This window comes from Pongo abelii, chromosome 10 (genome assembly GCF_028885655.2).
Source record: "Pongo abelii isolate AG06213 chromosome 10, NHGRI_mPonAbe1-v2.0_pri, whole genome shotgun sequence".
NCBI lineage: Eukaryota > Metazoa > Chordata > Mammalia > Primates > Hominidae > Pongo > Pongo abelii.
The window spans coordinates 26,504,867-26,525,334 of NC_071995.2; the positions used below are offsets into that span (position 1 = coordinate 26,504,867).

At 41.3% G+C, this 20,468-nt stretch overlaps 2 protein-coding genes across 5 annotated transcripts in view; one reads left to right on the forward strand and one right to left on the reverse strand.

Moving 5' to 3' along the window:
• The window catches only part of ETFRF1 (electron transfer flavoprotein regulatory factor 1), a 47,042-nt gene extending 45,459 nt beyond the window's left edge, over nucleotides 1–1,583 (forward strand). The window contains exon 6 of the transcript XR_008511863.2: nucleotides 1,360–1,583. The gene's annotated coding sequence lies outside the window, so the exon portion shown is untranslated. The remainder of the gene's footprint in view (nucleotides 1–1,359) is intronic.
• The window catches only part of KRAS (KRAS proto-oncogene, GTPase), a 45,756-nt gene extending 35,360 nt beyond the window's left edge, over nucleotides 1–10,396 (reverse strand). The window contains exons 1-2 of one of the 4 annotated variants that reach the window (XM_054526965.2): nucleotides 10,111–10,396; nucleotides 4,609–4,730 (exon numbers count right to left, since the gene is read on the reverse strand). In XM_054526965.2, the coding sequence (XP_054382940.1) occupies nucleotides 4,609–4,719 (111 nt within the window). In that variant the 5' untranslated portion in view covers nucleotides 4,720–4,730; nucleotides 10,111–10,396. Of the gene's footprint in view, nucleotides 1–4,608; nucleotides 4,731–10,097 lie in introns of all 4 variants that reach the window. The other 3 variants (XM_063712069.1, XM_024257554.3, XM_024257553.3) reach the window with 3 other exon arrangements.
• Nucleotides 10,397–20,468: the final 10,072 nt, after the last annotated feature.

Here is a 20,468-nt window from a genome sequence, read left to right on the forward strand (position 1 = left end):
GAATCTTAGGAGATTCCAAACCATAAAATCATTTTTTCCTTTCACTTACTTCCATTACCAACTTCCATTTGCACGTTTTTAAAGCTTTGGATTTATAAAAACCCAAGGTAGAAAAAAACCATGACCAGTAAAGTTTTATATTCAGGTCTTAATAAATACTTACTAAATAAATACTTATTCTTAATTTGACCTAAATACAGTACCTGAGTTTTGTGTTAGTTTATTCTAAAAATCAGGTGCTCACAACTATTCTACAGTCCTATAAAACTCTACAAAATGTGAACTTTCACAATTTGCCACTTCTGAATAGGACCCTCATATCACCCCCTGTAACACACCACCAAGCCTTGGACTCCACTAAGCAGCTCCTGAGTGCATGCAAAGAAGCTCAGAGAGCCACACTGCTGCCTTTTAGTCCCTTCAACAAAGTAAGCTCAGTAAGTGTCAACAACTGAACCACCCTATTTTCTTATATACTGCCTCGTTTCCTTTCTTAGTTCACTATACTCACCTAATTAGTTAGGCCTAACTAATACAGACAGTAATCTTTATATTAATATTGGCAGACAGTAAAAATGATACTTTAAGTTTTTTGCAATCAATCATATAAAATAAGACTTTTAAATAAAATGAATATATTTATAAATTGATGACACCCATAGTTTAAACAGGGAAACTACACAAACTTAGGATTTCATTGTTACTTGTTATAAAGCAAATAATTTGACCAGTAGAGGGCACTCCCAAAAGTGGGGAGAGCTTCACAGCCTTGAAGAGAAATGATTTATAAAATTGCTGTGTGCCTCTGATTTTAAAAACAGAACGTTTTAATAGAAGACTGGAGTAAGCTAACATATTATTAATGTACAAAAGGTAAAGTTTAAATCTTTGTTATACTTGAAAATCTAACATAAACCTTATGTCAGGGACATGAATTTGACAATTTAAAGGATGTTTAAAGCTACAGGTTAACATATCAGGGTTTGGACCTTAACACTATTGAGGTTTGGGGTCAGATAACCCTGTTGTGGGGGCTTTCCCAAGCACTGCAGGAAGTTTAATATTAGGTTGGTGCAAAGGTAACTGCAGCTTTGCCATTTAAAGTAATAGCATCTACTCAATAGATGCCAGTAGCAGTCCTCTCTCCCCAAGTTGTGGCAACCAAAAACATCTCCAGATGTTGCCAAATGTCCCCTGGAGGGCAGTCACCCAACCATCCCTCATTGATTACTACAGATATATGTATAAACTCAGAAGAATAACAGCTTACAAATTATATAAGGCTTTTCTTATACCACTCTTCAGTATCAGTTTAATTTTACAGATTTTCTCTCTATAATCTACATACTTCATTCGTAGGTAAAAGGAATTCTACAATGAACATGGAAAAATAAAAGAAACTGAAAACTGATAAACCTTGGTAAATAAATACTCTACAGCTCAGAACACTAAAGATGAAACAAACCAATCCAATGATTAATCTGGTCTTCCTTACTGAATAGGAAACTGTTCCATCAAAGAAGGGCATAATACTTGAACTGAATTATAAGTGCCACAATAAAAGCATGCAGATGTCAAACAATTAGAGCCTAGGAAAAAATACTTCCTGCTATGTTTATTCTTACTAGCATATTATATACAATAGATACTTAATATATATTTGGTAAGTGACCAACTAATCATTCTGATCTCTGTAACTACCTACATTTTTTTAAAACGAGACTTTTCCTCTTCCACCAAATTTTACCTTAGAAAACAAACTTCAAGGTTTTGATAATAAGTGATCTCTGAACTATAAAGGTATATATTTCTAGCCAAGTATTGTGTTTGGGGGCTATTTTGAGTTTTCAATAATCTTGCCCTAATAACAAGGTATTTCATTATCTCTTTAGTGGGCTTCATAAAAGATAACAATATATACTTCACAATACAAGTAAAGGTGATTATGTGCACAGCCTCGAATACAAACATACTCCATCTATGTGTCATACCTGAATGATTTTACATCATATCTCTGCCACTAAGTTGCCATTAGATATTAGGCTAAGTTCAAATTTTGGTATACTTACAAATCTGAATTAGTCTCCATTAGTAAATATTTTCTTAATTTGAAAGACAGCTAATTTTCAGAGTACAGTGCAAATTCTACTTAACTTGGTCTCAGAGAATTTAAATTCAAATCCCACCACTTATTAGCTACGTATCCTTAGGTGAGTTTCAACCTCTCAGAGACATTACTGAAAGAAACAATAGCCATCCTCCTTACTATCTCTTAGTGTAAATTTTGCAAAATCTAAATCACCAAAAAATACAGTATTACTTGATTTAAATTTTTAAAAAATTTATTTCCATTTTAAATGTAGAAAAACTGCTAATTCCAAAATGTGCAGTCATATCCTTTCTAATTTTCTCTGACCCACACTGATTGGTAAATACCAATCAAAACCTATAATGGCAGTGAAATCCCCATATCCTCCTAAATTTTTAACTTTTTACAATAACATGGAGTCAGCATTTCCATTTAACCAACTATTTAACTACTAAGTTCTCCTGCCTTTCTTACAGTTTAACTACACCAAGAACTTAATGTAATGTGTCAGTTCCCTCAGAGACTCATTGTAACTTGGGAGATAAGAGATAATCTCAGATACCTTTTCCCAGGTGACTAAACTACATCAGGGGCTGTCAGTTTCAAAGTTCACAGGTAATCAATGCTTCCCAGAGTCAAGTCTTCTGGTTTGGCAGAAATCATAAGCAGAGTTATAGGTTTAAGTTTATAAACTTTTTCAACCTTCCCCCCAAATAAAGGCTTAACTGTTAGCTTTATTTCTTCAACATTTATATTGCATTTTAACAATCATTAGCAAAAGGTTTCCTAACCCACTTTATCACATTCATGACGTCATGCTGTATATACTCATATAGCACTCATGACCTCTGATTGGAAACAAACTATAATGGAATTTCTCAGATTTTCAGGGAAGATGGACAGCATTTCCAGTAAAATCACCTTCCAAAATCCCAGGAAAACTTTCAGGCATAAAATGAATTATATTAAAACTTCCTTTTACATCTGATTTAAATAGTAGAGTCTGCCAAGTAACCCTGAATTTGCAATACAATTAAAATGGGTGCACTATTCAAACCTCTACAAAGAAACAAATAAAACTATAGTACACATTGAATTAACTTGTCAAAAGTAAATATACAGAGACTATTGCATAGGCAGTCTACTTCAATTAGACTGTTCCCCTTTACTGTTGTAAATTCTCAAAATTGGAAGCCAAATAAAGTTGCTTTTATGTTTAAATCAAATCTTTGCAAATAGGCATTATTTCTCCACTTTTTTATATAGTACCAAAAATACTTGACTTTCCTTATGATTAGTTATCTAATCAACTCTCTAGGTTCTAAACTGCATAAGTATCTTCCCAAGGCCACCAATGCCCTCAGAACTCGCCTCAGTGCAAAGTGTTTCTTCAAGACATTACACAGTACAGTACGTTAACAGGGCACTTTGACCTGTTCTAGATTTCACAGCTTGGAACTTCAAGAAAGTTCTTAGAAATTTTTCAGAACTGATTTTTTAAAATTAGTACACTAGATGTAGAATAAATGCTAAAGGACTAGGACTGCTTAACCCAGGGTAAAGAAGCCTAAGAAATAATCTAACAATATGGGGCTATTTCAAAGACAAGGTGATATGCTTATTTTCCATCTCCATGATGTTAACTTTAACATGAAGATTCAAATTACCTGTAAAATATGCTAATAAATATGTTCTGAAAATGAGTTAACAAGGACAGTTGGGGAATGTCCCCTCCTGGAGGTCTTTGAGATTAAACAAATCCTCATCTGCTTGGGATGGAAGTTCTACTACATGACCTTCAAGGTGTCTTACAGGTCTTTACTTATCATTCTGCTGCTGGTCTTTACTTTGGTAAATTTTCATTAAACTAAAAAAATCTGAAAATAATCCTCAAAAACATGATAACAATTTAAATTTACTCAAGGAATTTGTTTTAAAATCCTAGTATTTCCTTGAGTAAATTTAAAAATGACAACAAAGCAAAGGTAAAGTTGGTAATAGTACCTTTATATAAATCACACCTTAGGCAAATAATTCATTTTTCAAAATTTATCCGGTAGTTGTAGGTTCTCTAATGTTGAGAAGAAGATAGGAAAATACTGCTGATGAAGTTTAAAAAAATCAACCATCAAACAATTACATTTCACCAGTACAATTAAATCTAACCTTTACATATGATGTCACAATACCAAGAAATCCATACAAATAAAAGTTACAATAAAAAGATTGTCTTTTAGGTCCAGATACAAATTTCTACCCTCTCACAAAACTCTGAAATACACTTCCAATCAAAATGCACAGAGAGTGAACATCATGGACCCTGACATACTCCCAAGGAAAGTAAAGTTCCCATATTGATGGTTACATATAACTTGAAACCCAAGGTACATTTCAGATAACTTAACTTTTAGCATAATTATCTTGTAATAAGTACTCACAAAAATGGTCACAGAAACCTTTATCTGTACCAAAGAATGGTCCTGCACCAGTAATATGCATAATATTAAAACAAGATTTACCTCTATTGTTGGATCATATTCGTCCACAAAATGATTCTGAATTAGCTGTATCGTCAAGGCACTCTTGCCTACGCCACCAGCTCCAACTACCACAAGTTTATATTCAGTCATTTTCAGCAGGCCTTATAATAAAAATAATGAAAATGTGACTATATTAGAACATGTCACACATAAGGTTAATACACTATCAAATACTCCACCAGTACCTTTTAATACAAACTCACCTTTACATGAAAAATTATTTCAAAATACCTTACAAAATTCAATCATGAAAATTCCAGTTGACTACAGATGTGTATCGTAATGAACTGTACTTCATTTACAAACTCCTCCATCGACGCTTAAGAAAAATGCATAAATGCTACATAGATAGTTCTTTTATCTTAAAATCAAGTTGTTCTATCTAAACAGCCAGACTGCTGTTCTGTGGCGGCTAAAGGCTCTCAAAGGATCATATCATGACTTCACTCATGCCAGTGTCCAGCACAGTGCTCTACACCCTGTAGCACACCCTCACAAAAGTTGCTGACAGCTATCTCCACTCTTATTGTTACAGTTTTCCTAGTGGACCCCCACCTCTAAGTGTTATAAGTCAATATGCAACAGCTACAGAAAAACTTTTAAAGCATCATGGCAGTAGTTCTCTTGGATAAATATTAACAGTAAGAATCAGATGAGAGTTGAGAGAATGAGTGTCAAATAAAGCTGGACTGTGTCACGGGGAAATAAAAATTTGAACACTGAGGCAGAGAAGAACAATATTTGATGACATTTTAATGTGTGAAATCTCTCTGGGGAAAATAGGAGTCGGAGGTTGCAGTGAGCCGAGATCGCGCCACTGCACTCCAGCCTGGCGATAGAGCAAGACTCCGTCTCAAAAAAAAAAAAAAAATCTCTGCGGAAAATAAAGGTAAAAACTAAGAGAATTCTGAATTAACTGTTCAGTACAATACATAATCCTGTATCACTGCTGCACACAAAAAGATAAAGATTAGAAAGCCGGGTGCGGCGGCTCATGCCTGTAATCCCGGCACTTTCAGAGGCCAAGGCGGGTGGATCACCTGAGTCCAGGAGTTCAAGACCAGCCTGGCCAATATAGTGAAACCCTATCTCAACTAAAAATACAAAAATTAGTCAGGCGTGGTGGCGCTCTCCCGTAGTCCTAGCTACTGGGGAGGCTGAGGAAGGAGAATCACTTGAACCTGCGAGGCGGAGGTTGCAGTAGCCCAGCTCACGCCACTGCACTCCAGATTGGGTGACAGAGTAAGACTCCATCTCAAAACAAACAAACAAACAAAAAGATTAGAAATAAACAGTTTTTAGTAAGAAAACAGTTGTTAAGAGATGCAAGTGAGCTGGGCTCGGTGGCTCACGCCTATAATCCTAGCACTTTGGGAGGCCAAGGAGGGTGGATCACGAGGTCAGGAGATCGAGACCATCCTGGCTAACCCGGTGAAACCCCGTCTCTACTAAAAATACAAAAAAATTAGCCGGGCATGGCGGCGGGTGCCTGCAGTCCCAGCTACTCGGGAAGCTGAGGCAGAAGAATGGCGTGAACCCAGGAGGCGGAGCTTGCAGTGAGCCGAGATCGCGCCACTGCACTCCAGCCTGGGCGACAGAGCGACTCCATCTCAAAAAAAAAAAAAAAAAAGATGCAAGTGAATATATCTCAGTAATCAGTAATCCATGTGACTGTTACTCTTTGCTTTTTATACACTGTCTCCCAACAGGTGCATGAATATTGACAGCTTGTATAACAAACACCATACAGAAAATAAAACATATTTTTTAGTCAGTTGTTTCAAATTTTTTGAAATAATATGAATGTTTAATTTCATCTCCTTTCCCTCATGTAACACATAATTATAAATAAGGAGAGAAATGCAGAAAAAAATGGGAGTAAATGCAAAACTATTTATTATAGGATGAGTAGCTCCAAATTAATGAATGTGCATATATTGTAGATAAACACTAAATATACACAGCATAATAATTTACTGAAGACCAAAAATAATAATTTGGTTTCTCAAATGATAACATACTAACCTTACTCCTAAGCCCTGCCGCAAAAAGCACCATAGGCTAGAAAAATTGTATCACACACAGTCACAGTATAGTTCCCCGCCTTACTCTGCTCTACCTAGACTTACTGGCTGCTTGTCTAGGGTGAAGTTAACAACCACTACAAACATGTATCTTATCCCATTTGCCTCCACGCTTTATTTCAAATGTAGGCCAAAGCAATTAGGAATAGATGAGGAGAATTACACTAAAATGTATCTTCTACCTCTCTGCCTACCCCAACCTCCCCCCAACCAGTTTGCATAGCCTAAAACAGTTCTCAAAATGTGGTCTAGGAACCCCTCAGGTTACTAAGACTTCTCTGGTGTGCAAGAGGTCAAAACTGTTTTCATAATAACATTAAGATGTCCTTTACCCTTTTCACTCCCATTCTTTCACAAGTTTTCCAGATGTGTGATCATAATAGATTGAATGCAGATGCAGATATAAGAATCCGTATCTTCTATTAAGCCACATCATTAAAGAGATTTACTAAAGTGTGAAACAATATCACTCTTCTAAGTTTTGGTTTTGTTTTGGAAAATAGTTATTTTTCATAAAATATTTATTCATGTTACCAAGTAATGGGCTTATTATTTCTATTTTTAAATGAATTAATACATTTTTAAAAATTGTTTTAATTTCCAATATGGTAAATATTAATAAATCCCACACAAATCAAAGATTTTTTTTAATCCTGAATTTTTTTTTTCTTTATAACAAGGTCTCACTATGTTGAGTACGCTGGTCTCCAACTCCTGGCCTCAAGCGATGCTCTTGCCTCAGTCTCCCAAAGTGCTGGGATTACAGATAAGAGCCAATGTGCCCGGCCCCTTTGATAATTTTTAAGACTGTAGGCCGGGTGTGGTGGCCTGTAATCCCAGCACTTTGGGAGGCTTAGGCGGGCGGATCACCTGAGGTCAGGAGGTCGAGACCAGCCTGGCCAACATGGTGAAATCCCGTATCTAAAAATACAATTAGCCCGGTGGCCGGAGCCTGTAATCCCGGGTACTCGGGAAGCTGAGGCGGGAGAATCGCTTGAGCCTGGGAGTCAGAGGTAGTAGTGGGCCGAGATCGCGCCACTGCATTCCGGCCTGGGTGACAGAGTGAGACTCTCTCTCTCAAAAAAAGAAAGAGGGTAGAGGGGTCGTTAAGGCCAAAAAGTTTACTAGCCTAGGAAATACTGTGGACAGACATTGGATTAGAGTTTGTGTATATATATGAATTCAGAGCCACATATATCTTCTGGTTTACTTGTTTATGCGGTGGTTGTTTCCAGAAAAAAAAAAATTCCTTGAATGAGATTTTTAAAACCAAGTCACATTTAAATCCACTAGAGAGAACTGGGTTCTAAAGGAGTCTTATCAAATGAAGATCATGGGCTGGGAGGGGTTCCCTCACCCAGAGTTAGAAAAACTAGTAAGGAGTGGACTGGACTCGAATCCAACAATTTTGTTATGGAAAAAAATTCATTTTTATTTTTCATAAAACTGAATTACCATCTACCATCTCTTAAAAGCAAGTATACTGTGGATGGCTACAGTCTCAAAGTAAACTATTGTTAGCAACCATATTTGATATCTGTAGTCTATCACATGCAGAGTCAGCATTTTGGACCTCAGTCACTTCAGTGACACTAGTTTCATGGTTAATTCAGAGCTGACAATCACAAATAGACCTTTCCCATTTATAACTTATTTGTAAAATGATTTCTATTATAAACATAACATATACATTGTATAACAATTAGAAAACCTGTCTGTTTTGATGGATCTCAAGATTTAAGAAGGCTTAGACTTCAGCTGTAAGATGCACATGCCACTATGGGAGGCCGAGGCGGGCAGATCACGAGGTCAGGAGTTCGAGACCAGCCTGGCCAACATGGTGAAACCCCCGTCTCTACCAAAAATACAAAAAATTAGCCAGGCATGGCAGCAGACACCTGTAATCCCAGTTATTCGGGAGGCTGAGGCAGGAGAATTGCTTGAACGGAGGAGGCAGAGGTTGTAGTGAGCCGAGACCGCGCCACTGCACTCCAGCCTGGGCAACAGAGCAGATGGAGACCATCCTGATCAACATGGTGAAACTCCGTCTCTACTAAAAATACAAAAATTAGCTGGGCATGGTGGCGAGCGCCTACTAGTCCCAGCTACTCGGGAGGCTGAGGCAGGAGAACTGCTTGAACCCAGGAGGCGGAGGTTTCAGTGAGCCGATACCACGCCATTGCACCCCAGCCTGGGCAACAGAGCGAGGCTGTCTCTCAAAAAAAAAAAAAAGGAGATTCACATGTTTAAGTCTATTTCAGGCGGTTAGCTGGTGGATTGCTACAATTCCTCTGTAAGTTTAAAAAATCATGTAAAAAATCATGTAAGTGCTGTTTTGGAGTACTGTAATAATTCTTGAGATGTAGAACACATCTGCAAAATGAGGGTAGTATAAAAGAGATGAGGGATGAGGGCAGTACATAAGAAATAGGGGAAAGGACAAGAACAGGTAAATTAAAGTTCAAGTACTATTTTTGCTATTGCTGTATACACTCAACTAGCAAGGAAAAAGCCTTGCTTCTGCTCTGCGGGTTTTCTTCGGGTTTAACTTGACCAAGCAAAACAGACCATCTGGGATTAACTTTTTCCTTTTCACTGTAGGTCACAGGCTCTACGTGTAGGGTGTTGGCCACCTGTTCTTCCACCATCTCTACCTCCACCTCCTCCTTTGTGGCCACAGCAATGTCACAGCCCATACATGGGGGAGGGGAGCAGTCAGGAACTCGGAGGCAGATGCATTTTTTTCCAAACACAATAACCTCAAACAGTGGTCTCTAAGCACTTTCCTATGCTCTTCCAAAACGTGACCTCCCCTCTTACTCACACATCCCCTACACACGGAAAAGGACCACTATCCGTCCAGCCTGCGCTCGAGGGAGAAGTTTATACCTTCGTCCTAGAGATGCCAAATGCAGCAGAGAAGGCTGGACCGAGGCAGCCGAGTGCTGGAAAGAGAGGCAAGAGGTGCGGGAGCGGGGAGAGGGGGAGGGGAGGCCCGGGCGCCGCGGGAGTAACCTCCACCGCACCCCACTGCCCCGAGGGGCAGCCGGCCCGGCCTGAGTTTCTCCCCAGCAGCCTCCAGCCGCGGCTCTCGGAGAGGAGGAAGGAAGGGGTTCCCCGTCCAGGAAGCAGCACCAGCGGCGACCGCCTCCAGCCTCACCCTCCTCAGCCCCGCACCGCCCATTCCTCACTCCCCGCGCCGCCGCGTCCGCGCGCCTCCCCCTGCAGACCCCTCTCACCCCGCCCGCCCCGGCCCCGCGCCCGCGCCCCCCGCCCGCCCCTCCGGGGACCCCTAATTCATTCACTCGCCGCCGGCCCCGCCCGGCGCCGGCAAAGAGGGTCGGGACCCGAGCACGGGCCCGGGAGGGGTGGTCCGCTCCCTACCTCTCTCCCGCACCTGGGAGCCGCTGAGCCTCTGGCCCCGCCGCCGCCTTCAGTGCCTGCGCCGCGCTCGCTCCCAGTCCGAAATGGCGGGGGCCGGGAGTACTGGCCGAGCCGCAGCCACCGTCGCCGCCGCCACTGCCGCCGCCGCTGCTGCCTCCGCCGCCGCGGCCGCCGCCTAGGAAAATCGAGCTCCGAGCACACCGATGAGTTCGGGGCCGGGCGGCCGCAGAGGGCAGAGCTATCGATGCGTTCCGCGCTCGATTCCTCTTCAGACGGGCGTACGAGAGGGAGCGGCTGAGGGCGGTGTGGGAAGAGGGACGGGGGGAGGCAGAGAGCGCCGGCGGGGAGAAGGAGGGGGCCGGGCCGGGCCGGCGGGGGAGGAGCGGGGGCCGGGCCGGCGGAGGAAGGGGTGGCTGGGGCGGTCTAGGGTGGGGAGCCGGGCCGGCTGGAGAGCGGGTCTGGGCGGCGCCTTGGCGGGAGGAGGGACTGCCGGACCCACGCGGCGGCCCGCCCCTTGCCTCGCCGCAACGCAGTCCCCGCAGCCGCCAATTCTGACCCGGAGCGGGACCGGACCGCGGCGGGCTGTGCGGATGCCACCAGGGAGACACCGCGAGCGGCCACGCCACGAGCGGCCTCGCCGCCCCGCTGACCGGTCTCCACAGAGAAGCTGCGAAGAGCACCCCGCCACCCTCGGGGTCGGCCTATACTGGCGCGCATCCATTTACTATCATTGACTGCATGTAAATAAACAAGCAGTCACCAAAAGTGGGAGGCGACTTCGGGGACTTACGGAGACCGGGCGGACGATTTCCCACACCTGGGCTTTCTGATCGCCGCCCCGATTATTATCAGCCTCAGCACTCGGGCTGGGAATTTAGCCCAAGGCCCAAACAAACACGACAGACCCTTTCAACGCTAATCTTCTCGGGTCAGGAGACTTGTGATATTTTGCTATCTTTCTTGATATTCTGAACCCATCAGAAGGTCTCTTAAACAGGGACTTTGCTTATACCCATTGCCCCTAAAATCACAAACAAAAGACAACTGTTTTTAAATAGAGGTGCCCTTGGTAGTTTAAACCTGAGGAGAGTCATTCAAACATTAATTAGAAGACAGATTAATCAGTTAACGTTCGTGGAGTTAAGACATTAAACAATGGGGCAATTAAACATGCTAGCATACCCGGAGTCTGTGTTGATAAACTACCCAGAAAGGTATCTTGGGAGAGTCTTGAGGATTCAGGGCTGGAAAAGCAGCGCCTGTACCTGATAGGATCGCCCCTCCTCCGAGACTTACTTTCAGTTCCATTCCTCTAGTCCACATCATAAACCACCAATAAAGCTGAATTTAAATCCCAGCTATTATGTCTGTTAACCAAGGCTTTACATCAACTGTCATCCTTTCCTTTCTACTCTTACACGGGCTGTAATCTGCAAGGTTTATTCCAGTCTCCCCCTCCTAGCGCCAGGTGGAAGGGGCAGAAGAGAAAAGTGAAAGACAGGGAAGGGGAGAAAATGTGCCTACTCTATGTTAAATACAAGGTAAATCTTTTGCACTTATCGTATCATCTTATTTAATCATCACGACAACCTTATGAGGTAAAATACTTTTTACTGTTTTACAAATGAAGAAACAGATTTAGAGGTTAAAACGTGGGCCCAAGTTCACATAGTTAAAAAATGGAGTATCCTTCATGTCGGATCATAGTCACTCTACTCCCAGATCATCAGTGGCCCTCATTCCACTTGACATAAAAGCAAAATTCTTCTCAAAAATCCTACATGGCCTTAAATTATTTGATATCCCCTACCCTCTTCTCTGAACTCTCATCCTACTGTTCTCCCTTCCTTACTTCCGTAGATACACATTGGTTACTGGCTGTTCCTTGAAAATGCCAGGCAGGCTTCTTCCTCAGGGAATATGCACTTGCTACCCCTCTGGCACCTCATTTAAATCTTTGTTCCAAAGTGTTTTTAAAAGGAGATCTTCCCTAAAAAGATCATCTTTGATACTGTAATTTCTCCCTTGTCCCAGATCTGTCTCTTTTCCTACTTTTTCTCCAGAGCTCTCATCACCTTCAATAATACACTATCTATTTTGTTTTCTTGTCTGTCTCCCATCAGAATGTAAGCTCCGTGAGGGCATGGGTTTTGGTCTGTTTTATTTACTGCTAAATTTCCAGCACCTAAGACAGTCTCTGACACAAAAAGGCATTCAATAAATATTTATGGAATGTTGAATGAGTGAATCTGTGGACCCTCTGTGGATTCTAAATCCTAATCCATGAAATCTGTGACTCTAAATCCCTACTTAGAGTGTCTTAAACCTCCTGTCAATCTCTGTCTTCATCTTAACAAAATCTGCTTTGAAACTTAGGTCACCTTCTGATAAGCCACATTCCGTGCAGCTCAGAGATACTTATCTTGTACATAATAGACACAAGGAATTCTTAAATGAATGAATTTGCGCTTATGTGTATGCTACTTTGTGGTCACTCAAGCATAAATCACAGATTTATTTTGTACATCAAGTGCATGATAAGTTCTTGTTTCCTCTTACAGCTGTGAATATGATGTTCTTCCTATAGTTGATGTTCCATACATCTTAAAAGGACTATAATATAGAAGAGGAGAAAGCTTTATATAGCACTTTTATGCTGATTATAAAAATTCTGGCATTAGCAGAAACGTAATCCATCCACATGGTCTCAGTTATCGTCTAGGCTCATGATTCGTAAAGCAAATCTGCACCCAACCATTTGTTCCATGCACCCCACACTCCAGTTTTACCTCAGACACTTTCTCTTTCCTTTTCACTTCCACAGCAATTTATACATATGGTATGTCAGGTCTTTCTGCCGTTCAGTCCTGGGTACTTTCTTAGAAGCCGGCACCACCTCCTTGCAACATTCCCTTTCTTTCCTTAACATAGAGGTCTCAAGGGTAAATGCTTTAGGAATCACCTGCCATGCCTACCAAAAATGCAAGTTCCTGGGCCCCTCACCCAGCTATTTTATTCAGTTGGTCTAAGGTAGACCAGTAATCTTCATTTTTAGCAAATCAAATGATCCTAAACTGGTAGTTCACTGTGTGCACACTGAGAAACTCTGATGTAGATATTCAAATTCTTGGCACCTGCACTTTCTACTGTCTTCAGGGGTTCCTCTTTCTCGAGCCTGGTGGCTCCCTTGAACAGTCTCCCTGGCTCTCCCTTCCCTTGCTCTCTCCAAGGAGAAGCACACTGAAGTAGACTGTGATCACAATGGGAAAGGGGGGAGGAAATAAAAAGTATAAGTGTGGGGATTCCAGGCCTGCTCTCAGCTACAACTGAAGTTTCTACCCTCTACTGTTAGACTGTCCTGGGAAGGCCGCCACGTACAAAGGTGCACATGTACATACCCTTTTTATCTGCTGTATGAAGACCATACTGACCCTTTCTTTCACAAGAAACCCTCTTCTGCAGATAGAATTAAAGCCAGAACAACAGGAGTACCCTTATGTTACCTGGGCTCTTAGAAAAAAGGTATAAAATGCTAGGACACCCTCAGAGCCCTGCAAATGCTGAGGATTTACTTTAAGGCAATAAGGACACTTTAAAAAACCCTATCATCAGCCAGAGAGCTGCTGTTCAGTCCAGCAATCAACTGCACTTGTGATCCAGCAACAGGCTGTGGGGCCCTGCTCATCCCTTCATTAACAAGTATCCATTGCCTATGACTCTAGTAATTTTGCCATTCTCATAAATCACCATCTGGCCGCTGCTTTTTCATGTAGTCTTAGCTTCTACTGCTATCTGTGCTTCTAGTGGTCACTCTCCGTGACTAACATTCAAAGCATTCCAAGAGAGAAGATCTGGCCATGTCTGTCATTCACTGTTCAATAGGAAGGGCCTTTATGGGACACAATTTTCCTGATTGGTGGCTGGCCTTCTTTATGTCTGGCTAAAAGATTATTGTGTTTGTTTGTGTGTCAAGCCTGGGTCCAGACGGTTGTGGCCAGAGTAACAGGACGCAGAGCGGGGGAACTTGAGCAGGAGGAGCCATCTACAATGCTTTAATGGACTCTTCTTCAGCACAACCTTTTGACTCTGGCAGGAATTTGAACACATGAATGGGTGCTGCTTAATTCACTTACTCAGCACTTTATCCTTACTGGACATTTATTTCATTATACTTTGTATACCTTTTTTGCAAATATGTTTTCCCATAACTGCTTTAGTAGGTTGTAAATTCTTCCAGGCCCATTTCTTTTAATTCTATGTTTTCGTAGTTCTTAGCACGTCTGGGTCCTCTGTAAATATTCTTGAAGTGAATGAAATTATAACAAGCTTCAGTCCTCTCTCTTCGCAGGCACTTCATTCTCATCGAACCAATTTCCTGGACCATTTCTAAATGAATATTCTGTTGTCACGGCAAATGCCTGTCCAAAGCCAAATTCCCCATGTTACTCCCTCTAATGAATTCCCTCTCTCAATTCCTCCATCTTACCCGAGTGACATCGTGGTCCTCCAGAACATTTAGACATGAAAACTTAATTTTTAACCCAGTCCTTATTAAAATTAGTCACAGCTCCTTTTAATTTTACTTCCTGAGTATTTTCCCATATCTGCCTCTTCTGTATTCCTTCCTTCTCAGCTACATTTCTGGAATAACTTCTTCATTGACTTTCCTACCTCCTGGCTTTCTCTGTCTCAATTCAGTTCTATGATGTTGCCAAATTAACCTTTCTTCCGCATGTCTTTCATCATCATCAAGCATTTACTCTGTGCCTGCTCCATATAGGCTACGTGCATACTGGGTATATATTTGAACAGTGGAAAGAGTTACAAGCTAAGTACCTAATGAGTACCTAAAGATGATAAGTACCTTTAAAATTATAGGGGAAAATGATCTCTGGTCCCAGTTAAGTCTCCCCTTCCCGGAGACTTAATCTTGCTTCCAAGTCTGTAATAATTTCTTATATCCAGCTGAATCCAGTCTAAATCTTTGGTGCCTAGCTTTTGAGAGCATCCATAGTCAGGCACCATCCTGACCCTATGACTTTGTTTCCCAGCTTCTCAAAGCAGATAGATGTTCTCCTCTCCTCGAGTGAATCCCCTCTCTAAACCCTTAAAATTGGATATTTTAATGTCTCTGCTCCTTTTCTCACCCAGCACCTCTTTGCCTTTTTGTTTGCTACAATTCTCTCTCATTCAAGATGTAGAATAAGACCTATTTTCTCCATGAATGCTTTGTTGATTATGCTGCCTCTTTTTTATCTCCCTCTGTATTGTTTTATGTGGGTTAATCATGTCTCCCCAAGTAAATTCTAAAATCCTAGAGGCAAGAGCCGTATCTCAGGTGTGTGAACCCCACTCACCCGTAGAGCCTAGTTCATTGCAATTACTCAATAACCACATGAATACACATAATGTGCTTATCAGCAAGGTAAACATGATGAAAGCAATGTTTGAGGAAGATTAGAATGGCAACCACATGCAGAAAAGATTGGAAGGAAAAAAGACCTCAGGTAAAGTATTTTGTGGATAGCATAACAGTACCTAGTAGCAGTGGGAATGGTGCGCTGGCTTAATTTACTAGTCCTGTGAGCTAGAACAAATCCGTGAATCCCTTCATGTTTACGAACGGAGTAATGCAATAACTGCTACCATTTTTAAAACTCCTCCTATGAGCCAGACAACATTTACACTATTTTATTTTATTTTATCTTATTTACTTGAGATGGAGTTTCGCTCTTGTTGCCCCGGCTAGAGTGCAGTGGCGCGATCTTGGCTCACTGCAACTTCCGCCTCCCGGGTTCAAGCGATTCTCCTGCCTCAGCTTCCCGAGTAGTTGGGATTACAGGCAACTGCCACCATGCTCAGCTAATTTTTGTATTTTTAGTAGAGCTGGGGTTTCACCATGTTGGCAAGGCTGGTCTCGAACTCCAGACCTCAGGAGATCTGCAGTCCTTCACCTCCCAAAGTGCTGGATTACAGGTGTGAGCCACCATACCAGGGCAGATTTACACTATTTTAAACAAATCTATCCCACATTTGTCCACTTCTCAACTTCTTCGCTGCTCCCAGTGTAGTCCAAGCCATTGCTGTCCCTCCCCTAGGCAGGCAGCAGCTAACAGGTCTGCTTGCTTCTGCTCTTGTTCCTCTACAATCTATTCTCCACAGAGCAGCCAGACTGGTTCTTTTAAAAATGCAAAATGGGTCATGTGACCAGATCAAGCTCTCCACTGGCTTCTGTTGCACTGACAATAAAATTCACACTCCTTCAAGCCATTTCATGATCTAGTTTTTGCCTACTTCTGATTGCACCATGCAAGACCCTTATCCTCACTAGGCTTCAACTTCACCAGCCACCCTTTTCTTCCCGGTACACACCGAGCTCATTCCCTCCTTAGGCCTGTGACTGCTCTTTTCTCAGTCAGGCATGCCCCTGCTAGCCAGGTTTTCTGTCTTTCAGGTGTCAGCTGAAAGACATTGCTTCAGTGAGAGACTCCCCAACACCAGATCTAAATCAGCAATCCTCACCTTATTCCCTAACTTCTATCCTTCAATGAATCTCTCTTTCACATAGTGGCCTGTGTTATTCTTTTATTTAGCACTTATCATATCTGAAATTATCTTGATCATTTGTTGATTGCTTGCCTGTTTCCTCCCCTGAAATATAAATTTCATGAGCCCGGGACCACTGAATCCTCAACGTCCAGAGAGAGCCTGGCACATAGTAGTCACTTAATAAAGATTTGTTGATAAGTTGCCATAAAGAAAATAATAGGACGAATAATCCACTCTAAGTGAGGTCTCTGCAAGTCAATTTAGATCTCTTGGCTTTGCTTCTATCTACATAATACAATAGTACTTCATTTAGGCTGGGCATGGTGGCTCATGCCTGTAATCCCAGCACTTTGGGAGGCCAAGGCAAGAGAATCACCGGAGTCCAGGAGTTTGAGACCAACCTGGCAATGTAGTAACATGGCAAAACCCCATCTCTACAAAAAATACAAAAATTAACCAGGCATGGTAGCGTGTGCCTGTAGTCCCAGCTTTGGGGGAGGGGGGATTGCTTGAGCCCAGGAGGTCAAGGCTAAAGTGAGCTGAGATCACGCTACTGCATTCCAGCCTGGGCAATGAGTGAGACCTCGTTTGAAAAAAAAAAAAAAGTGCTTTAGTGCTTGGTTTTGTTTTTAAGGCTATCAGAAATCAGAAGTATTTTAAAAAATCATTTCCTTCTAATTCCCCAAGCATGTGCTAATTGGACTCCCTACTGATTACAAGCCTGATTTTCCTACTTTCTGTCTCTTCTCTCTAATCACAGTTGTTGGATATGTTGTCAGGTGCTTCTCTAGTTCATTCATGGTGATATGCATTCAAATAGAGCTTTATTTGTGCACATCAGTTTAACATTATGGAGTCCAGGGGCATTAATCCTTTGGGACCAGACATCTCATTTAGGATCCATATGTCCTCAGTTGAATGAGGCAAGTCACCTTTGAGCTAAATTCTTTTTGGAAGATTGTTCTGCCTTGTCAATAATTTTTTATATTAGAAGTCTATAAATGTAGAGAGGTGGTAAATGGAAATATAAATGACTATTTCACTTTAATCTGAATTATTTTCATAAATAATTGTAATGCCTGCATAAATTAATTCTATCTTAATGTATGAAAACCTCAACAAACTCAAACATTACCATTTGTTACAGGCCCTTAAGAAGCCAATATTAGCAGGCTAGGCACGGTAGCTCACACCTGTAATCCCAGCACTTTAAAAGGCCGAGGCGGGCGGATCACTTGAGGTAAGAAGTTCAAGACCAGTCTGGCTACATGGTGAAACCCCGTCTCTACTAAAAATACAAAAATTAGCTGGGCGTGGTGGTGGACGCTTGTAATCCCAGCTACTAGGGAGGCTGAGGCAGGAGAATTGCTTGAATCCAGGAGGTGGAGGTTGCTGGGAGCCAAGATTGTGCCACTACACTCCAGCCTGGGCCACAGGGCAAGACTCTGTCTCAAAAAAAAAAAAAAGAAGCCAATATTCAACATTGGCTAATCTAATATGTTAATAACATTTTATTCATTCAGTCAGTCAATAGGTATTTCTTTACTGAGCCCTTACTATATGCCCGGTATCATCTTTAATATTCTGGATGCATTGGTATACCAAACAGACACATATCTCTGCTATCTTGGAACTCACATTCTAAGGCAGTGCTCCTCAGACTTTTCGATGTCAGGATCATTTCACATATTTAGAAGTTATTTGTTTAAAATAATAATAAACCCATCACATATTAACATAAATAACATTATTATGAAAATAATTATATTTTTAAAAATGTGTAATGAGAAGAGTGGCATTGTTTTAACATATTTGCAAATCCTTAATGCCTTGTTTAATAGAAGAGGCTAGATTCTCAAATCTGCTCCTGTATTCTGTCTGTTTAGATATCACATATAACCTCTGGAAAACTCCACTGTACACTCATGAGAGAAATGAAAATGAAAAAGGAAAATAACATCTCACATCTCAGTATTATTATTAGAGATTTGACCTTCCAGACCTCCTGAAAAGGTCTTGGAACCCCCACCCCCCAACAAGGGTGCCTGTACCACACTGAGAACTGTTGTTCTAAAGAACTTTTTATTAAATTTTTTTTTGCTAATGAAACAGGGCCAAATTGAATAAAGACCAATGCAATAATTAGCTTTTCCAAAACTATTGTTTTACTCCTCAGAACAGGTTATCTGATTCCCTCTTAGACAGTATCTATTGATAATAGTAACCAGGATAAACTATTGTTAAGATAATATACAAAGTAAAGCAGATGCTCGAAATGATGCACTTTTTTGCAATAACTGAAACTTCTTGTTTTTAGGTCAGTCTTGTGTTTTTCAGCATCTTGAAGTACTTTACAAATTTTAATTAATTGAACTTAATTAATAAATGTTAATTTATGCCAATAAAATGTTTCCAAATACAATTTTTGTGCACTTTGTAAACAGTTTCTGACAGGGTAACAGGGCTTGTCCTAGCTTGAAGGAAAGCTGTGAGCAAAACCAAAGAATTACTGTGTATTTATTGTGACTATAAACACACTATATTGTCTCCAGACTTTTTTTTTTTTTGAGACACAGTTTCCCTCTTGTCGCCCAGGCTAGAGTGAAATGGCGCAATCTCAGCTTACTGCAACCTCCCCCTCCCAGGTCCAAGCGATTCTCCTCCCTCAGCCTCCCACATAGCTAGGATTACAGGTGCCCGCCACCACACCCAGCTAATTTTTGCATTTGTAGTAGAGATGGGGTTTCACCAGGTTGGCCAGGCTGGTCTTGAACTCCTGACCTCAGGTGATCCACCCGCTTCGGCCTCCTAAAGTGCTGTGATTACAGGCGTGAGCCACCGCACCTGGCCCAGACTGTTTTAATTTACCATGTTTGTCAGGAGAATGGACTATGTTGTTATAATGAAAGTTATTACTCTCAATGTCTTGACAATATTTTATTTCTTTCATTTTGTTTTTTACGCCTTCTTTCCTTACTGTCTTGTTCTCTCCCTTCTTCCCTCCTTCACACCCTCCTGTCTCCTTCCATCCTTCCTTCCTTAATATTTTTCTGAAAAAAATGCCAAAACCATAAAATTCCTCCAAACTTAATTTAATCATGAAATCTTAATCCACCTCCATGAAACATCCAGCTCTCTAGAAGTCATCACTTAAGTGACCTCAAACTCATTGTATCCCATCCACTGATGTTCAAGTCACAATAAAATCTTGTCACTCCTCTGTTCAAAACCTCCAATAGCTTCCCATCTCATTCAAAGGTAAAACCCTCAGATGACCTACAAAGGGCCTCTTATCTTTCCAATTCCATGTCCTACTCCTTTCCTCCTGGTTTGATCTTTTACTGTCACAGTGACCTCCTCTTTTTCCTTGAACGTACCAGGCAGTCACCTACCTCAGGGCCTTTGCACCTGCTGTTCTCCCTGCCTGGAAGGCTCTTTCCCGAGATAACTCATGAACTGCTCCCTCACCTCCTTCAGCTCTGTGCTGAAATGCCACTTTCTCATTGAGGTCTTTCCTGACCACCTTATTCTTAAAAAATGAAACTTCCATCCCAGGACTCTCTTTTCTTTATTTGCATATTTTCCCATATAACTTATCACCATCTGTCACACAATATGTCTCACTTATTTATTTGTTCATAGTCTGTCTTCCCCCAATTAGAAATTAGGCTGTACAAGAGCTAGGATTTGTGTCTGTTTTATTCACTATGGATTTCCCATCACTAGAATACATAATAGACACTCAAAAAATATTTGTTACATGAAAAAAAAAGAAATCGTAAAATGCACTTTGACATGTGTCAGAATGAATAAGAATGTAGC